This window comes from Stegostoma tigrinum, chromosome 7 (genome assembly GCF_030684315.1).
Source record: "Stegostoma tigrinum isolate sSteTig4 chromosome 7, sSteTig4.hap1, whole genome shotgun sequence".
Lineage (NCBI taxonomy): Eukaryota > Metazoa > Chordata > Chondrichthyes > Orectolobiformes > Stegostomatidae > Stegostoma > Stegostoma tigrinum.
The window spans coordinates 52,548,775-52,565,991 of NC_081360.1; the positions used below are offsets into that span (position 1 = coordinate 52,548,775).

The window sequence follows — 17,217 nt, forward strand, 5'->3', positions numbered from 1 at the left end:
TAACCTTCAGTGAGGTGCTGAGAGACCATTTGATACGTGAGATTAATGATGTAACCATGCAAAAGCACTTACTATCTGAAGCCCAACTAGACTTCAAACAGGCTCTACAATTGGCTTTATCATCAGAAAATGCAGCAAGTGGAGCATATGAGTTTCAGGATATTCCGATGGAAGTGAACACTCTCGACAGTTTGACTGAGTTTGGGGAATACTATATGAGTGAAGACAATGATATATCCTCACTCACTCAATTATACGATGTTTATGATTTGCTGAATGTTAGGGAAAAAGTAGCATTTCTTCAGATAGGGTTCAAACATGGTAAAGTGCTAAGGATGGGAGCCTCTATAGCTCGATTCTTGTCGCTGCAGTTACTGTGACAGTTGATCAGACAGCTGATGATGTAAAGAAGCTGAACATTTACAAAGGTCAGATTTTATTTTTAATGAAGCACCACCTGTGGGCCCTTTGGAGATTGTATTCTCTTTTTCCCTGCACCTATTATGAAGGGCTATTTATAGCGGTTGCCTTGTTGAACAGCTTGGCTTTGATGAGGGAATCCCGGAAAGTCCCGGCAGGAGTGGGTATTTCCGCGCTGGTGTGCACAAGATAGTGTGAGCATACACCGTAGAGATGCAGTGTGTACAGAAATAAGTGAGCAGCAGCGGATTGCATGAGAACTCCCTAAAATTCATAGAGAGAAACCCACTACAAAACTCCCCAAAATTGACACTTAGCCAATATTTGGCATTATTCAGCTCAGTGTTCTTCTGAAATATTGATGAGATAATAAAAAGAACTAAAACGTTGTACGAGGCTTTTATGAGCGTATAGTCAAAATTGAAAAATTGTTTGTCAACACTTGTGTCATCCAGTGTGTTGGGTGAGCTACCTGCTTCATGATACCGGTCAACAGAGTTGCATAACTAATTTTTTTTCTCTTTTGTCCCTTCTGTGGTCCTGCAGATGTATATGACTTGCCTGTGTAAAAATAACATGTAAATCAGCCTACCTAGGAAAACCACCTCATTTAATGTCCATTTAATGTATGCTATTTTGCTTTCTCATTCGCGTAACCAATTGAACTGCACCATTTTCCTCAGATTGCTAACCAAGATGGGACTGAATTGCAGTGCCACTTGATAAAAGGTGTTGCAAGAGACAGTTTGGAGACAGTTCTAAGAAAAGTGTATACATTGAGGTAAATGTGAAGAATCACATGGGTCAATAAGTGTTATGAATAGATTGATTAATGTTGTAAACATTAAAGGTAGTTATAATCAAGGAGAAACATGTGTTTTTTAATATAAAAATTAATTTATTTGACACTGCAATTCATGGTTAGGCTAACATTTATTGTGGGTTCCTACTTTCCCTTAAGGAAGTGGCAGTGAGCTGCCTTCTTCATCTCGTCCAATCTTTGTCATGTAGCAACACCCACAATGTTGTTTGTTAGGGAATTTATTTTATTCTGTTGGTCACCAATTTTAGGCTTTGAAAGCACAAGTTCAGTTTTGCCTAACCATTATTTCCTGATTTACTGTTTTCTCTTTTTTTCATACCAGTTTTCTAAAATGCCTAATTCATCAAACTACTAAAAGGTGACTGCTGGCTGTGTCACTATGCTGACAAATTTTCAAAATCTTCAGAGAAATAGGAAAAGTTAGCAGAGAATCACATGTTAATGGTGAGAAATTCTCTTTACAAACTCTTGAGTTTGCTTCCCTACCAGTAACTCTCTGAGATGGCTACCTACATACTTGTTGTGCCAGTCGTAGATCTGTTGAAGATTTCCAAAAATGATCTTGTCTTTTCCTTTCATGTCATCAGGGATTCCTTTCTCTTCCATTTTTTTCATATAGCCCTGAAATATCAGAAATATGCAGAAATTTGGTGTCACAACTGAAGTCTCCTATAATTATGCCATGCTAGTACAATTATTATTTCTTACAAATGCTTAAATGCAAATGAATAAATGGGCAGAAAATCTTTAGTCCTACTCCACCAACATACACAGCAACTTAGGTGCCACTATCTAGGCCCTGCCAGAATTTAGGGATTACGGGGCATCTAATTTACATGAACCTCTTAGGCAGGAGGTGGAGAAGAAATCTAACAGTGGATGGCTGCTTGAGCCCCCTTCAAATGTTCAGTCTCTACAGTTTTATTTCAATCATTCATGGGAAGTGGGTGTCACTAGTTTGGTCAATATTCATTGCCTATCTCTAATTGCCCTTGAGTTGGCGATGGTGAGCTGCCTTCTTGAACCACTGCACATCCTGGCAGTGCCACTTCATCAATGGCCTAGCTGCAGCATGCTTCCGAGCATTCTCATCACTGTGCAGGTTCACTTTGGAGCTGATGGGTTCCATTTCAAGGAATGTTTTTCTGCTTTCCCATTTCAACATCAGCCAAGTAGGTTGAGGACAGAAATTCCTGGGCCTTGGTCTAGGCTGCACATAAAATGACTGAAATATATCCTTCAACTAATTTTTTTTGTAACTTGCATCACTATATCAATGAACTGGCTGTGAGGTGTGGAGTGTGAAGTTTCTATCAATTATACGATTAACCCCAGATGTTAATATTAAACAAATCAACTCTCAGAATGAAACCTTGCCTTATTGATCTTAATTTTGTTTTTAGATCCTAGAGATCACTTACTGAGCACATTCACAGAAGGCTTCTCAAGTTCTAGTACCACAAAAAATAACATTTATTAAACAATAAAAAGAAACATGATTGATATTTCACAAGACAAAATAAATGAAAGATTGGAAAAATTCATTACAGACATCAGAAAAAGATTCAAATTAACACTATTCCCATTATTGCACCAACATCCTTACAAAAAACTCAAACTTCAGAGTTTTCATAATCCCCACACTAAAGCTACTTGTCAGATTCAGGCTGGTACAGCTGCAACCAGTTTCCTTTCATTGACTTTCTCCCCTCATCTGGTGTCTCTGTCTGAAGTACCTGAATCAAACTGCAAAGTAAACTCATTATGGCTTTAATTTCAGAGTAACTACATGAGTTCCCTGTATCCAATGTTCAGCAGCCCATCATTCTCCGTCATATACCACTGACCGATTTTCTAGATTATTGTACCTGTACCTGAACATCATTGGACTTCTGTCACTAGGCAACAGCTCAGTTTTTTTTTCTCCACCATTTTTAATATGTTGAGCTGTTTAAAGCTTCATTAAATTGAATGTACACAAAACAGACCTCCAGACATCTCATCATCACTACTCTGAGCTCCTGCAATAAACTCAAAAATGACTAACCCCTTCTTAATACACAGAATACAAAATATGATTTAAACTTAAAGTGAACATTGTTCTTAACAGCCAAGACCTCTGTTAAGAAGATTAGGGAACATTTTGGCCAGTTGTTGATGCCAGCTTTGATATCCTGTGGGAAACCTCCCTAATGTACCTTGTTTCCTAATTATTGTGGAATCTACTTAACTGACTCTGAGTCTGTAAAATGCGTTAGATTTGGTTAGCAGTGAGGAGACCAGTGTTGTAAATGAAGGCTGTGCTACATCAGAGATGCACTGTTATAAGAAAATCTTGGCTCCTAAATCAGGTACCTGGATGAGAGAGCTCTCACTGTGAATTTTATTAAACTTACTCCAATGGTATTCTAATTATATCCAATTCAACTTACCTCCACAACAGCTCTCAAGTCTTTAACATAAATTTTCTCTGTTTGTACAAGTTCATTCAGGACATACCTGCAAATAAGATATAAAAGAGAAACTAAATGTACCAATAGTTAAGAATTCTCTTTGGAACATAAAAACATGGAGCATGCCCTTTATCCCCTTGAAACTGATCCACCAGGTTGATAAGATCAATTCTGATCTGTGATCTGAAAACATGGGTGGAAACATTTGCTCTGACTTGTGGTAAGGGTAGAGGCAGCAATGGCATTGCATTAAGTGGGATGGTGGATAAGCCCAACTACTATTCTCCTGCTGAACTCCCTGCACCCATTTGTCAATAGCCCCCAGTCCATGTGGCATTTCACCTTCACCTACACATTACTAATCAGTGACCTTGATCGCTCCAGACTCCATTGACTCAGGAGCTAAGGTGAATGTTCTTCCTGCAGTAGCTGTGGCCTCCCCCAGTGGCACAGTGAGCACAAGAGATGCCGGCCTCTGATAGGCTGCAGCTCTCGGGAGGCAAGATTTGTGCCTCCCGGTTTTGGGGAAGGTCTCGTGGTGGCCTTGCTACTGCCTGATTTGCTTCAGGGTCAGTGGGCCTTCCAATAAAGCAGGTGCCAGCCTGGCTATCCAGCCAGCAGGTGAAATCAGCATCTCTTCAACATTCTGCCCCATAGCTTATATTAATATCCATTAATATTCTTTTGTTAACGCAGATGTGTAATCTTAGACTTAAAACTAACATTTAATTCAATTGCTGTTTTATTTCAATCTAATTTCAATCCTGAAAGGTATGCTCCCTTGATTGAGTGTTGTCACTGAATCTCAGATCCTTCAATCAGTAACAATTACTGTTCTCTATCTCCCCTTTCAGTGTCATTAATATCGTAACACATCCATCATGTCAACTCTTCATGTTCAAAATTCCATGGAATACAATCCTAATTTGTGTAACTTCTTCTTGAAAATTAATCTGTAGAGCCCGTGAATCATTCTAGTAATTTTATGCTGTGCACCCTCCATTGCCAATATATCCTTGCTACACTATGGTATCCAGAACTAAGTTGAGTATTCTAATTTCATTGACTCCTGCCTGTTATCTGAAAAAGCTTAACAAGCCAGTTGGTTGTACTCTAAATACATGCCTGTATAAATCCCTTCAGTATCAGGGCAATGATGGTTCAAGAAGGCAGTTCATCATAATAAAAAGTGAAAGGACTCCAAATGCTGTAAATTAGGAACAAAAACAGAAGTTGGTGGAAAAGCTAAACATGTCTTACATCATCTGTGAAGAAAAATCATAAAAGAACCAGATGTGAAACATTAACACTGGTTTTTCTTCACAGATGCTCCCAGACCTGTTCAGCTTTTTTAGCAACTTCTGTTTTAGTCTTATTTAGGAATGGGTAATCAACGTTAGCCCTATCAATGGCATCCTTATCCCTTCAGTGCGTAAAAGAAAAGTTGTAATCTGACCAGCAATTTGTATAACTGCAATGGAGTTTCCAACCCAAATAAAAATTGCGAATACTGGTGAAACTCAACAGGTAAGATAGCATCTGCAGAAGAGAAACAAAGTTACTGTTTTGAGTCTAGTATGACTCTTCTTCAGAACTGAAAGGCCAGAAAATGATTTATCATGTTGACAAAGAGAGAGGAAGACAGGGGCAGGAGGAACAAGTGAAACAGATGGTGAAGATACCTAGAGCAAAAGACAAAGGGAATGCTGATATTAGTAGAGGAGGGATGTAGATGAAGAACAGATGTTCATGGCAAATGTTAATGGCAGAATATAGGTTAGTTTTGCAGAGAGCAAACTCATACAGACAAAGCGTGGCAGGAGGGGAAAGGAGGTATTATAAAAAATGAAGGTTATTGTTCATGGTCTGAAGATGTTGAGTCATTGTTAAGTCCTGAAGGCTGTAAAGTATCTATACAGAAATGAGGAGCTGCTCCTACAGCTTGGTAATAGGGAATTGTGTGTGATTGAGGAGTAGAAGTGTCGCAGAGGGAGTGGTCCCTACAGAATGCTGACAATGGAGGAAAAGATGTGTTTGATGGTGGCAGCCTGCTGGAGGTGGCTGAAATGATGGAGGATGATTATTTGAAAGCAGAGACTGATGCAATAGGAAGTTCGGATGAATAGAACCCTACTGCTGTTCCAGGATGGAGAGAAGGGGTGAGTGCAAAAAGTATGTTGGACATATCCTGTCAACTCTGTTGGTGCAGAATCTGCAGTTTAGGAAAAGGGAAGTCATGTTGGAAGCAATTTCTGACCCGGTTATTCTCGTCCTCTGGATATAATAAGTAGAATTCCATTATTCTTTTTGTGCTATCCAGAACATTTTAATGGTCTATGTACATGATCCCTAAATCTCTTTGGACTTCCATGGCTTCTGACCTTTTACTATTTAGAGCAGATTCTGGTCTATTATCTTTCGGCTCAAAGTGAATGCTCTCAAATATGCTTACATCGAAATTCATTTGTCACAATTTTGTTCATGATGAGCTTAAACCATTCGAGGTGTTCTGTCATTTTACCTTTATTGTAGCTTCTAACAAATTCTACTGGACTAGCTAGCCTATAATTCCATTTTTCCTTTCACTTAAATAGTGGAGTTACATGTCCAGATTTTCAACTGAAAGGACAATATGGGTGGTACAGTGGCTCAGTGGTCAGTTCTGCTACCTCACAGTGCCAGGGACTCATGTTCAATTCCTCCTTCAGGTGACTGTGTGGAGTTTGCACATTGTCCCAGTGTCTTGCGGGTTTCTTCCACGTTCTCTGGTTTCCTCGCACAGTCCAAAGATGTGCAGGCTAGGTGGATTGGCCATGCTAAATTGCCCATAGTGTCCAGGGGTGTGCAGAGTGGGTGGATTGGCCATGGGAAATGCAGGGGTACAGGGATGGGGTAGGGGGATGAGTCTGGGTGGGATGGTCTTAGGAGGGCTAGTGTAGACTCAATGGGCCAAATGGCCTGTTTACACACTGGAGGAAATTAATTATTGTAGGACTGGCTCCTGACTTGATCGCAGTTTGTAATGTCCATGTCCTCATCTGTTCTCTTTCAAGCTTGGGGATGAAAACCATTTAGCCCCAGAGATTTGTCATGATAGAATTATGTTCTTCATTTCACTTTATTTGACAATGTTAATTTGTGTTTGTGCGTGGCCCCAATCCTGATTTAACTGTTAGCTTCCTTGACCTATCTTACGTGTTATTTTCTTGCTCATCTACAAACACTTACTCTCAGAGTTGAATCTTACAGCTCTTTGGCTAAGTTTGGTTGATGGAGTGATTCTCGCCTTGAGACTGAGTGAGTTTTCTTGCCACATCTTAGCAAACTCACCACGTGAATTGGCGTTTGATCCCTTATGGTGAATAGCATGTCCCATTCCTACACCATCTTATCATATGCGTTTCCCACAGCAACCTGCCACTTACATGTAGATCCTGGAATTCCAGGCACCGATGCCATATTTAAAAGGCCTTTGTGCACCTGGGAACGCACTATCAATCTAAAGTTGCCCTGCCCAGTTTCTGACCTTTGCCCCAGACATGGCAGACAGGGGATATTGGTGCCCTTGCTTTGTGGGCATGGTTTTAGAGATCCTGCTGGACAGGATGGTACACAGGTAGGCCTTTCTTTTCCCCCAGGACCAGCAGTGGAGGCAACAGCACCCAGATCATGCCCATCTGATCAGAAGTCGCTACCCAAGTTAGAGCAGTTTTAGCCATCTGGAGGAATACCCAGAACTGTAGGAAGGAGGTCAATGCCCTTCTCCACTTTGCCAAGGTAAGTGTCATCACCTTCTCTCTGATACCCCACACTCACGCTATCTCTACAATTGGATCAACTTCCTACCAAGTTTCATGCTCCAACTCTCTCACTAATGCATTCAAAGCTTTCCCACTCGCCTTCATGCGCTCAAGCCTGTAACACTGCAAACCCTGCATGCCCTCTGTTTGGCCTGTTCACTTGCTCAGGATCCCACCCCACCTGCATCAACTGTAGTAGTTGTGCCACCTACTTCCATCTCCTGCAATACACACCTCTCGCCTTCATTCCAGAAGCAAAACAGTCCACTTCTTGCCCAATGCCACCACTCATCTAGCCATAGCCCACACTGCGCAGAGTCTGATAAGATTTTTACCAAATTATTGAATATTTTCACCATTCCCTTATTTTCATTTATATTATCACTATTATAGATATGATACATAATATGATATAATGGCTTTCAGGGAATATACACGGCTTTTGACTGACTTCTATTTCTTAATATAATTGTCAATGATTTTGCCATTTCTTTTGTTACTTTTACTACTTCTATGTTAAGTTGAAGATGTTAATTGGCATATGTTTACAGATGATGTGCAACAGACAGGTTAAAGAAGCACAGTCATTTCCTTTAGAATGATACTGAACAAAAAAAAAACAAAAGAACTACAGATACTGGAAATCAGAAACAGAAACAAGCTGCTGGAAAATCTCAGGAGGTCTGGCTGCCTCTGTGGAGAGAAATTAGAGTTAACATTTCAGGTCCAATGACCCTTCCTCAGAGCTAGGATTTGTCCAATATCTCTGCCTTAGGCTTGCTACAGTGTTCCAGCAAAGCTCAGGGCAAGCTAGAAGAACAGCATCTCATTTTCCATTTGGGAACCTTGCAGCCTTCTGGACTTAATATAGATTTTAGGGTTTGACCACGTTTTCCCAATACTTTCCCCAATCCCCACACACCAGAATTTATCATTACACAGACTGCTACCACACACTACCCATTGCCAACCACTAATTGTCTCTCCTTGCACAGAGAGATCTGGGTGTTCACGTCCATTGTGCCCTGAAAAGAAGCAACGTAGGTCAATAGAGTGGTCAAGAAGGCATACGGCATACGTTCATTCATCGGACGGGGCATTGAGTACAAGAGTTGGCAGGTCTTGTTACAGTTGTATAGGACTTTGGTTCGGCCACATTTGGAATACTGCGTACAGTTCTGGTCACCACATTACTAAAAGGATGTGGATGCTTTGGAGAGGGTTCAGAGGAGGTTCACCAGGATGTTGTCTGCTATGGAGGGTGCTAGCTATGAAGAGAGGTTGAGTAGATTAGGATTATTTACATTAGAAAGACAAGGGTTGAGGGGGGACCTGATTGAGGTTTACAAAATCAGGAGAAGTATAGACAGGGTGGATAGCAAGAAGCTTTTTCCCAGAATGAGGGGCTGAATTACTAGGGGTCACGATTTCAAGGTGAGAGGGGAAAAGTTTAAGGGAGAGATGCATGGAAAGTTCTTTGCGCAGAGGGTTGTGGGTACCTGGAACACGTTGCCATTGGAGGTGGTAGAGGTGGGCACAATAGCATCATTTAAGATGTATCTAGACAGATACATGAATGGGCAGGGAGCAGAGGGATACAGATTCTTGGAAAATAGGCAGCAGTTATAGAGGATCTGGATTGGCGCAGGCTTGGAGGGCTGAAGGGCCTGTTCCTGTGCTGTAATTTTCTTTGTTCTTTGTTCTTTGCTAGCAGCTATTCATTCCCCAGACTGACCTCAACCACTCCTTTGTCTGTCCAACTATCTTTCTCTCTCTTTGGGCTCTACATCTACCTATCGTTTACTCTGCCCTCTCCCCCCAAACAATCTTCCTTTTCTTAGCTCCCATCAATTCTGAAGAAGTGTCTGTGGACCTGAAATGTTAACTCTGATTTCTTTCCACAGGTGCTGTCAGACCTGCTGAAATGTTCCAGCTATTTTCTGATTTTGTTCTTATACAATGATACATGGCAAATAGAGAAGAACAAGGAAAGTATCAGGAATTTACATATTCACTTAAAACTGAAACAGTTTTGGGCAGTTAGAGTAAGAAAAAAGGAAATGTGTTGCTGTGCCAAAATCCTGGAATTCCCTTCCTAAGGGCATTGTGGGTCTAGCTACAGCATGTGGACTCCAGTGATTCAGAAAGACAGCTTGCTACCATCTTCTCAAGGGCAGTTACGGACAGGAAACAAATGCTGGCCCAACCAACACACCCAAGCCCCATAACTGAATGAAAGAAAAATAAAGACATGGCCAGGTGAAGGGTGTGGAGCTGGATGAACACAGCGGGCCAAGCAGCCTCTGAGGATCAGGACAGCTGATGTTTTGGGCCTAGACCCTTCATCAGAAATTTTCTGATGAAGGGTCTAGGCCCGAAATGTTAGCTTTCTTGCTCCTGAGATGCTGCTTGGCCTGCTGTGTTCATCCAGCTCATCACCTTGTTATCTCGGATTCTTCAGCATCTGCAGTTCCCATTATCTCTGAAACATGTCCAGGTGAAGACCATTTCTCTTATTTTGAGACTTTCAACCAAGTGACCTCTTTCTGTGTTGCAAACATCTTTGGTTCCATATTTCTACGATATAAACCCTAACGAAACAAATATGGACATTTGCAGTAGTTCATTGTTTGCCCTCAATTATCACATGCAAAAAGTAGTAGGTAAAAAATTTACAATTCCATCTCTTAGCAACCATTGAGCCAATAAATAAAGCAATGCATCTTCCCATGTTCTGAATGATATGGCCTATGTTGAGAGATTTGGGAAAATCATGTGAGATTTTGGGCGAGGCTCTTCCTGACATTGAGATTGGAAAGTTGCATTTTCTGGACAAGTCCAGGACATCAAGATGAGATTCTTGTTAATGAGCAACATGAGGGATTACTTCACATTTTTCCGTAATCTCACCTCATAAGTATGCAATTTCCTATTCTCCCATCTGCCAGAGAGAAACCAGACATCGAGAACTCTTGACATGAAAGTCAGAGCAGGTAGCTGGCAATTTGAGCATGCTGCCATTGCTTTGAACCTCAGTCTTGGACTGTTGGCACCAACATCTCAGGATTCACTGTATGGGCAGCAACTGCATGCACCCTACATCCATTGACCTTGGTATCTGCCACATATCAATCTCACTCCACCCTCATGGCATATTTCTGATCTACTAGTAACAGTGTTTTTCTGCACTTGAATGCTGCACTTTGGTGCACAGTGGCACCTCTTGCTGGAATACTGCTACAAGAACGTTGTGAGAGCTTAGATAGTCATCCAGATTGGACCTGGCTCCATGTCAGGGTCGCTTACTCACTCATTTTGAGGCTACTTCAATGCTCACAGCATCTCTACTCTGCCTTGCCTTGACATTTTCCACTTTGCTCTCTCAGCCTAACAGAGCCTTGGTATTTCTGCCTTGACTTGGCTTTTGGTGCAGAAACAAAGCCAGACAGCTTGTCATTCCTGTCAACAGTCATCAGTCAATGGAGTGGTTATGTATCCCAGCACAATAAGCCATTATCAATCCAGGGGGCTTGAGCAAGATCAGTCAATTGCTCTGGGCAGTCAGGGCCATTAAAATATGCGGAAGCAAATGTGGTCACTCATCACCCAGCTTAGCTCATTCTGACCCATTGTGGACTGATACATGCTGGAATGAGAGAAAGGGAGGGTTTGAATGAGGTGAAAGCTGGTGTCACAGCCATTAGTTTTGGTGGAGGTGGAGGTGAGATGGTGAAGAGTTCCAAGTTATCCAAGTTAGTGAGTAGACAGCTCAGACTCTATGCCAAGTTTGTAGTGTATGGGCTGTGTGGGTGACATGTTGTAGGCAATAATGACTATGATGGAGCATGAGTCTTTGTGGGAGCTGGGTTCAGTAACAGGGAAAGAATGAGTGTGAAGTAACAGCGAAAAGATGGGTGGGATGCTCAGCTAGGCAGAGCAGCAAAGTTCTTTCACCTTCTGCCTCCACTGGTGGGCATTCATCCAGACAACGGAGACTGCATTGATTGAGTGGCAATCTCTCACTAGGCTGACAGTATCTGGTGTTGTGGAGTCCTCTGCCAGTCCTGAGGAAAGGGACAGCCTTCCTCGACACCATCCCTTCCATCAGCACCTCCATGTTCCCCTCTGCAAAACGGAGAGTCAATTTTGCTTGGTTAGCCGTGTCTAAGGCAAAAGCCTCAAACTGGGCAGGACAGCTCCAACTACCAACGCTTTACCATGTGTGCAATGACTTTTTAAAGATTGGCTAGTACCAGGCAATAGGGAACATTCCATGTGGGGCAAGTACTTCCACTGACAGAGTGTGAGAAAATTGAGCCAGCAATGATGAGTGGGGTGCTTTTGTGACATGGCACAATGAGGGGAGTTCAGGAAGACTGTATGAGAAATTCACTAGGCATTACAGAGAGAGAGCCTCCAGGAAATTTGACAAAAATGACACTTAGCCAGTTTTTGGTGAGATTCAACATGAAGGATTGATTTTGGCTCAATATCAGATAATGTATGTTGAATTTTCTTACTGCTCCGCCACTCTTTCAATATGGCAAACAATTACATGTCCCCAAACATATTCATAGCATGTAGGCAGTACAGTGTTAATATTCAGTTGATATTTAGTGTTGTATTTCACTTCGAAAGTTATAAAGAAAATTAGTTTACTTTCTGCCTTTAAGTCCTTTGGCTTGTTTTTCTTCATCATGATCTCCAGGTAATGTTGAAGAATTCATTGAAGAATGGTTGAGATACAGCAGTCTGATCCCAGAATCTAGAAGAGAATGAAGATTCACATGAAAAATTTGTCCAATGTTAATAAAAATGAGCAATGATTATATTTTTGGTTACTGCATGTGGGCCAAATTGAAAATGGGCAGAAGGATTACTCATATGATTACCCCACCCTCTTCGATTATAATAATAGAAACTTCATATTGTCTGTTCAGTATAACGATATTTATGTGCATACAGCTTTAGCCACCTCGTTCATTGGCTGCACACATCAAGGGGCCCTATATTGTTATTTGCTAGCACCACTGCAAGCTGGTTTGTAGCTTTTAAATGGATGATATAATTGAGAATAGTAACATGCAACAGTAAGCAATGGCTGATCATCGGACTGAGCGAATACCAAGGTTCGATTCTTAGCTTGTGCTGATATTGAGAACAGCTGACCTGCTGTTAATGTTCTCAAAACCCTGATTTAGAACAGAGGAAAATGGACACAACTGCAGGTTTTCCTATGTATAGTGGGCCTTTATTCCTTCTGGAATACACTTATGCACATATCAGGTAAGCATAGGAACAAGCATGAACCTTTCATTGTCTAGAATCAGCAATAAACTGATTTTACTGATTTGTTGTATTGCTGCTACCTCTTTTCCTACTTCAGAACCTCGTGTAGATTACTACATATCCACACTTTGTGACGGAGACAAACTTTCAGGATTCTGGTAACCGGCACATTCATCCATAGCTCTTACCTTCATTCTCCCATTGTGGGATTTGATTTATTTGGAAGCAAACAAGGGGAAACAATTACAAATTAATTTGGCAACCATTGCCATTATTTGATTGGCCCCTTTAAGATATTCTTAACTATTTTCCTGTTACAAAGCAATAACAATACCCACCTTTGACCATACAATGGATTCAGCCAATCTGCATGAAAAGTGATTTCTTGCAGTCAAACGTTCATTTCCATCCTAACTCTAACTTTAAACACACGGTTGAGTTTTACTACAGTCTGTTTAATAGTTTCTGAAGCTGAAGTGAAAGTAAATTACAGTTGATATCACATGACGACGGCAAGTCAGAAGTGAACAAATATGCAAATAAATTTCTCCAAACATCCCTATTTAATGAAGAAAACTTTGTATGTATTATCATTTGGAGTTATAAGGCACCCAATACATGAATAACAAGAATTATTATTCATAATAAACCTGCAATAATTCAAGCTGTTGTGATCTGGCATACTGACCTTTACATTGCAGAAGCTGAGTGCCAGGTCTTCCTAATGTCTAAGTCTCACTGACTCTGTCTAAGCTGAAGTCTGATTAAAGATATCCATTCAATTCTGTGGCTATCATCATTGCAATCTCAATGAAAGGAAATCAACTAGATTGTGACACGACTTCCCTCTTAGTACCCTTTGAGTATGGACTCTTAGCCCCACTGGGGCGTTTCCCCATTTGCGGTCGTTTTAAAAACCCAAATTGTCTTGTGAATTTGCATTGTCTTGTCTGTTGTGTGCCTGTATGCTTTTGAGATGATATAGCTATAGTTGATTCTGTATAGTAACCTAGTTGCTAACTAGTTCATTTAGTGAAAGCATAAGTTTGTTTGCAATAAACAAATTATTTTTGAGCTTTTAAAATATTACTGGTGATAGTTTCTTTCATTCTGGTCAGTAATAAAAAGAAACGAATTGACTATTTTGCTGATTAATTAAAACTTTTGTTGCAGCTTATGACCATAGGAATTAGGACCAGAGTAGACTGTTTGGCTGATCAAGCCTACTCTACCATTCAGTAGGGTCATGGCTGATCCGTCAGTTCTCATGTCCACTTTATTCTGGAGTTTGCCCTCTGATCCTAGGGTCTCCCATGAGGGGGAATCATCCTCTCAGCATTTAGTCTGTCAAGCCCATTAAGAACCCTATATGTTTCAATGAGATTAGCTGTCATTTTTCCAAACTTCAATGAGTAAAGTCTCAGTCTGTGTAGTCTTTGCCCATGAGACAATCCTTCCATAGCAGGTATGATTCTAGTGAACCTTTCCTGAACTACCTCCAATGAAATAATAATCTTTCCATAAATATGGGAGCCAAAACTGCTCACAATACTTTCGCGGTGGTCTCACCAGCACTTTGTACAGTTGCAGTGAGACCTTCCTACTCTTGGACTCCAACCCCTTTGAATTAAGGGCCAACATTCCATTAGCTTTCCTGATTATCTGTAGCACCTGCATTCTGGCTCTCTGTATATCATGTACTCCCAAGTACCTGCAGCTTTCTGCAGATTTCTCCAATTAAATAATGCTCTGTTTCTTTTATCCGCCCTTCCAAAATGAACAACTTCACATTTTCCCATTCCATTTGCCAACATTTTGCCCACCAATCTCACCTATCACTAACTCTCTGGAAACTGTATCCCCCTTGCAAGCTGCCTTTCCAACTATTTTAGTGTCATTTGCAAATTTGTCTATGGTATATGTGCTTCCTTCCATCAATATATATTGTAGATTTGTGGAATAGCAGCCTTGACTGCCAACATTGTCCTCTCACCACAGTCATAACGAGGATAAGCAAAAACAAAAAATCTAAATGCAAAACATTGATTATTTCTAAAAACTAACTAATTAAAAAAAGAAAGGAGGGTCCACACAAACTGACATGTGCTCCTTGACCGACAATGGTTTTGGGCACTGGCCATCTAGAATATCAGGGTATTCAAACAAAGATTCTGGGCTCCTTAGAGCTGCAGGCATGAGTGATCAGCACCATATACGCTTCCCCCTCCCAGACCCCACCTTTCCTGCTCACCAACCACAGAAGTGCCAGTTGGCGTAGGTTTCTCCCACTTATGAGTTTTCAGCAGTCCCGCTGTGGGGAAGCTCACCACCTGACCATGTAAACCCACAGTAGAACAGGAGTGACCAGGTAGATTGTGTTACTGATGCCCAGTAAAAGATGTCCAATTTTTTAGACCCGTGCCACCAACTAACCCGTCCTTGGGTGTGCACATGGTTTGGCAGTGTGCTGTGGAACTGTAAATTTCCAGCCTTAGTAGCTGATAAAATATTTGCCTGTATATATGGGGCCATATGTAAGATGTAGAAATTGGACCTAAGAATACAGTTGGGCACTGAGATTGTGATCCTAGCGCAGTACACAGCTGGTGGATTTTCCAACTTACTCTCAGTCTATACCAGCAGAGGACTGTTGATTCACAGGTTTAGAATTAAAATGCATATTTCTTAGGCTTCTACATTTTTTTTTCACTGAGTTAAAGCAAACAAATAACCAAGTATTTCTTTTAAAATGTTCCATTCAGAACAATGCTAGCAGATGGAGAGTGGACTGAAGTCACAGAATGAAATTTGACTTATAATAGACCATAAGCAGCTTTTCATAAAATAACCACTGCCTAATGTTGAAAAGCACAAAATACTTAGAGAACAACGAGCTAAATTTATCCAGGCAAAATTTGCAAACATAAGACAAGGAAATATTTTCAGTTCAACGCTTGGGGTGAAAACTTACCAAGACAGTTTGAAAACACAGTTGACTCTAAGTTTTCCAGTCAAGGTTCAGCCTGTAGAGAACTGCTGCAGCAGCAAATTAATTAGTTTCAATAGAGGGAATAGGAGGAAATGTGCATAGTTACATGTGTGTTGCTTTTATGAAATTTCCAACGTAAATATTATTAATTTGTTTACAGCAAAGGTCATAAAAAAGCATAATAGTTTGCATATATTTTACATGTTTCTTACTGGAATAAACATTATATCAACAACAATGAATATGCATAGAATTCATATTTTAATCAACAAGTTACATAATGCAATTGCACTCTGAATAGAATAAAGCCTCAACTGTACTCAGTAACAGCAAGTAACGTTAAGGAAGATTAAATTTAAATCTTCAGAGACGGTTATAGGGAACAGAACAGAAGACGCAGAAAAAACATGAGGTCCATTTTGCCTTTCATTCTGATTAATCTGTGATTATGATACCATAGGTTTAAGTTCCTGCTGGTCTCTGGTGATAGCCACTGAATTAAATTAAAACCAAAGTACTGTGATGCATTTAGAACAGTCATTACATTTTAAATGGCTTCTAAGCTTGACAGATAAATCTTTCACAGCATACTATTATAAGGGTAATATTAAATACAAGGTGTAGAGCAGGGTGAACACAGCAAGCCAAGCAGCATCAGAGGAGCAGGAAAACTGACATTTTGGGTCTAGACCGTTCTTCAGAAATGGGGGAGAGGAAAGGATTGACTGACTGATCCTCTCCCTAACTCCCCACCTACACTCACCTTTACTGGCTCCCATCCTGCCTCTTTCACCTGTCTGTGCCTTCTCCACCTACCTTCTCCTTTATCCATCTTCTATCTGCCTCCCCCTATCTCCCTCTTTATTTCAGAATCCCCGTCGCCTCTGTAGAAGGGTCTAGACCAGAAACGTCTGCTTTCCTGCTCCACCGATGCTGCTTGGCCTGCTGTGTTCATCCAGCTCTACACCTTGTTATCTCACATTCTCCAGCATCAGCAGCTCCTACTATCTCTGTTGTAAGAGTAAGTTGTCTTTCAATAATGTACAATTTTGACTTGATTAAGCAAATGAGGATCTAATTGCATTTTTAAATTTATAGTTAGTTGTAAAACAATGTGACAAAGGGCATGTCACCCATGTCAAATGTAAAGCCATGGTTTTCTGGGTTTTCTGGTGGTTCTTATGGCTCAAGCTAATGTAAAATGTAAAATGCTTTATGCAAAACATTTTCACCAGAAGATACAGCCACATTTTAAAATGGTTTAGTTTTGTAACTCAAAGTATGTAATAGGCCTATGCATATTAGCTTGTCTGGTTATTTGAGCTTTCATTTGTTTTAGGTGAGTTGATTTAGAGCGGTAATACTGCTGGACTAGTAACTCGAAATGCTCGGCAAATGTTCTGAAGAAAAGGGTTCGAATCGCACCTTAGTGGTAAGAGAAAT

General features: G+C 40.7%; 1 protein-coding gene across 4 annotated transcripts in view; it reads right to left on the minus strand.

Moving 5' to 3' along the window:
• LOC125454242 (kalirin-like) overlaps positions 1 to 15,853 on the minus strand; it is a 40,203-nt gene extending 24,350 nt beyond the window's left edge. For 2 of the 4 annotated variants that reach the window (XM_048534816.2, XM_048534813.2), the window contains exons 1-4: positions 13,124 to 13,245; positions 12,156 to 12,261; positions 3,676 to 3,742; positions 1,761 to 1,864 (exon numbers count right to left, since the gene is read on the minus strand). In XM_048534816.2, coding sequence (XP_048390773.1) covers positions 1,761 to 1,864; positions 3,676 to 3,742; positions 12,156 to 12,261; positions 13,124 to 13,133 — 287 coding nt within the window. In that variant the 5' untranslated portion in view covers positions 13,134 to 13,245. Of the gene's footprint in view, positions 1 to 1,760; positions 1,865 to 3,675; positions 3,743 to 12,155; positions 12,262 to 13,123; positions 13,246 to 13,473; positions 13,574 to 15,756 lie in introns of those variants that run through there. The other 2 variants (XM_048534814.2, XM_048534815.2) reach the window with 2 other exon arrangements.
• Positions 15,854 to 17,217: the final 1,364 nt, after the last annotated feature.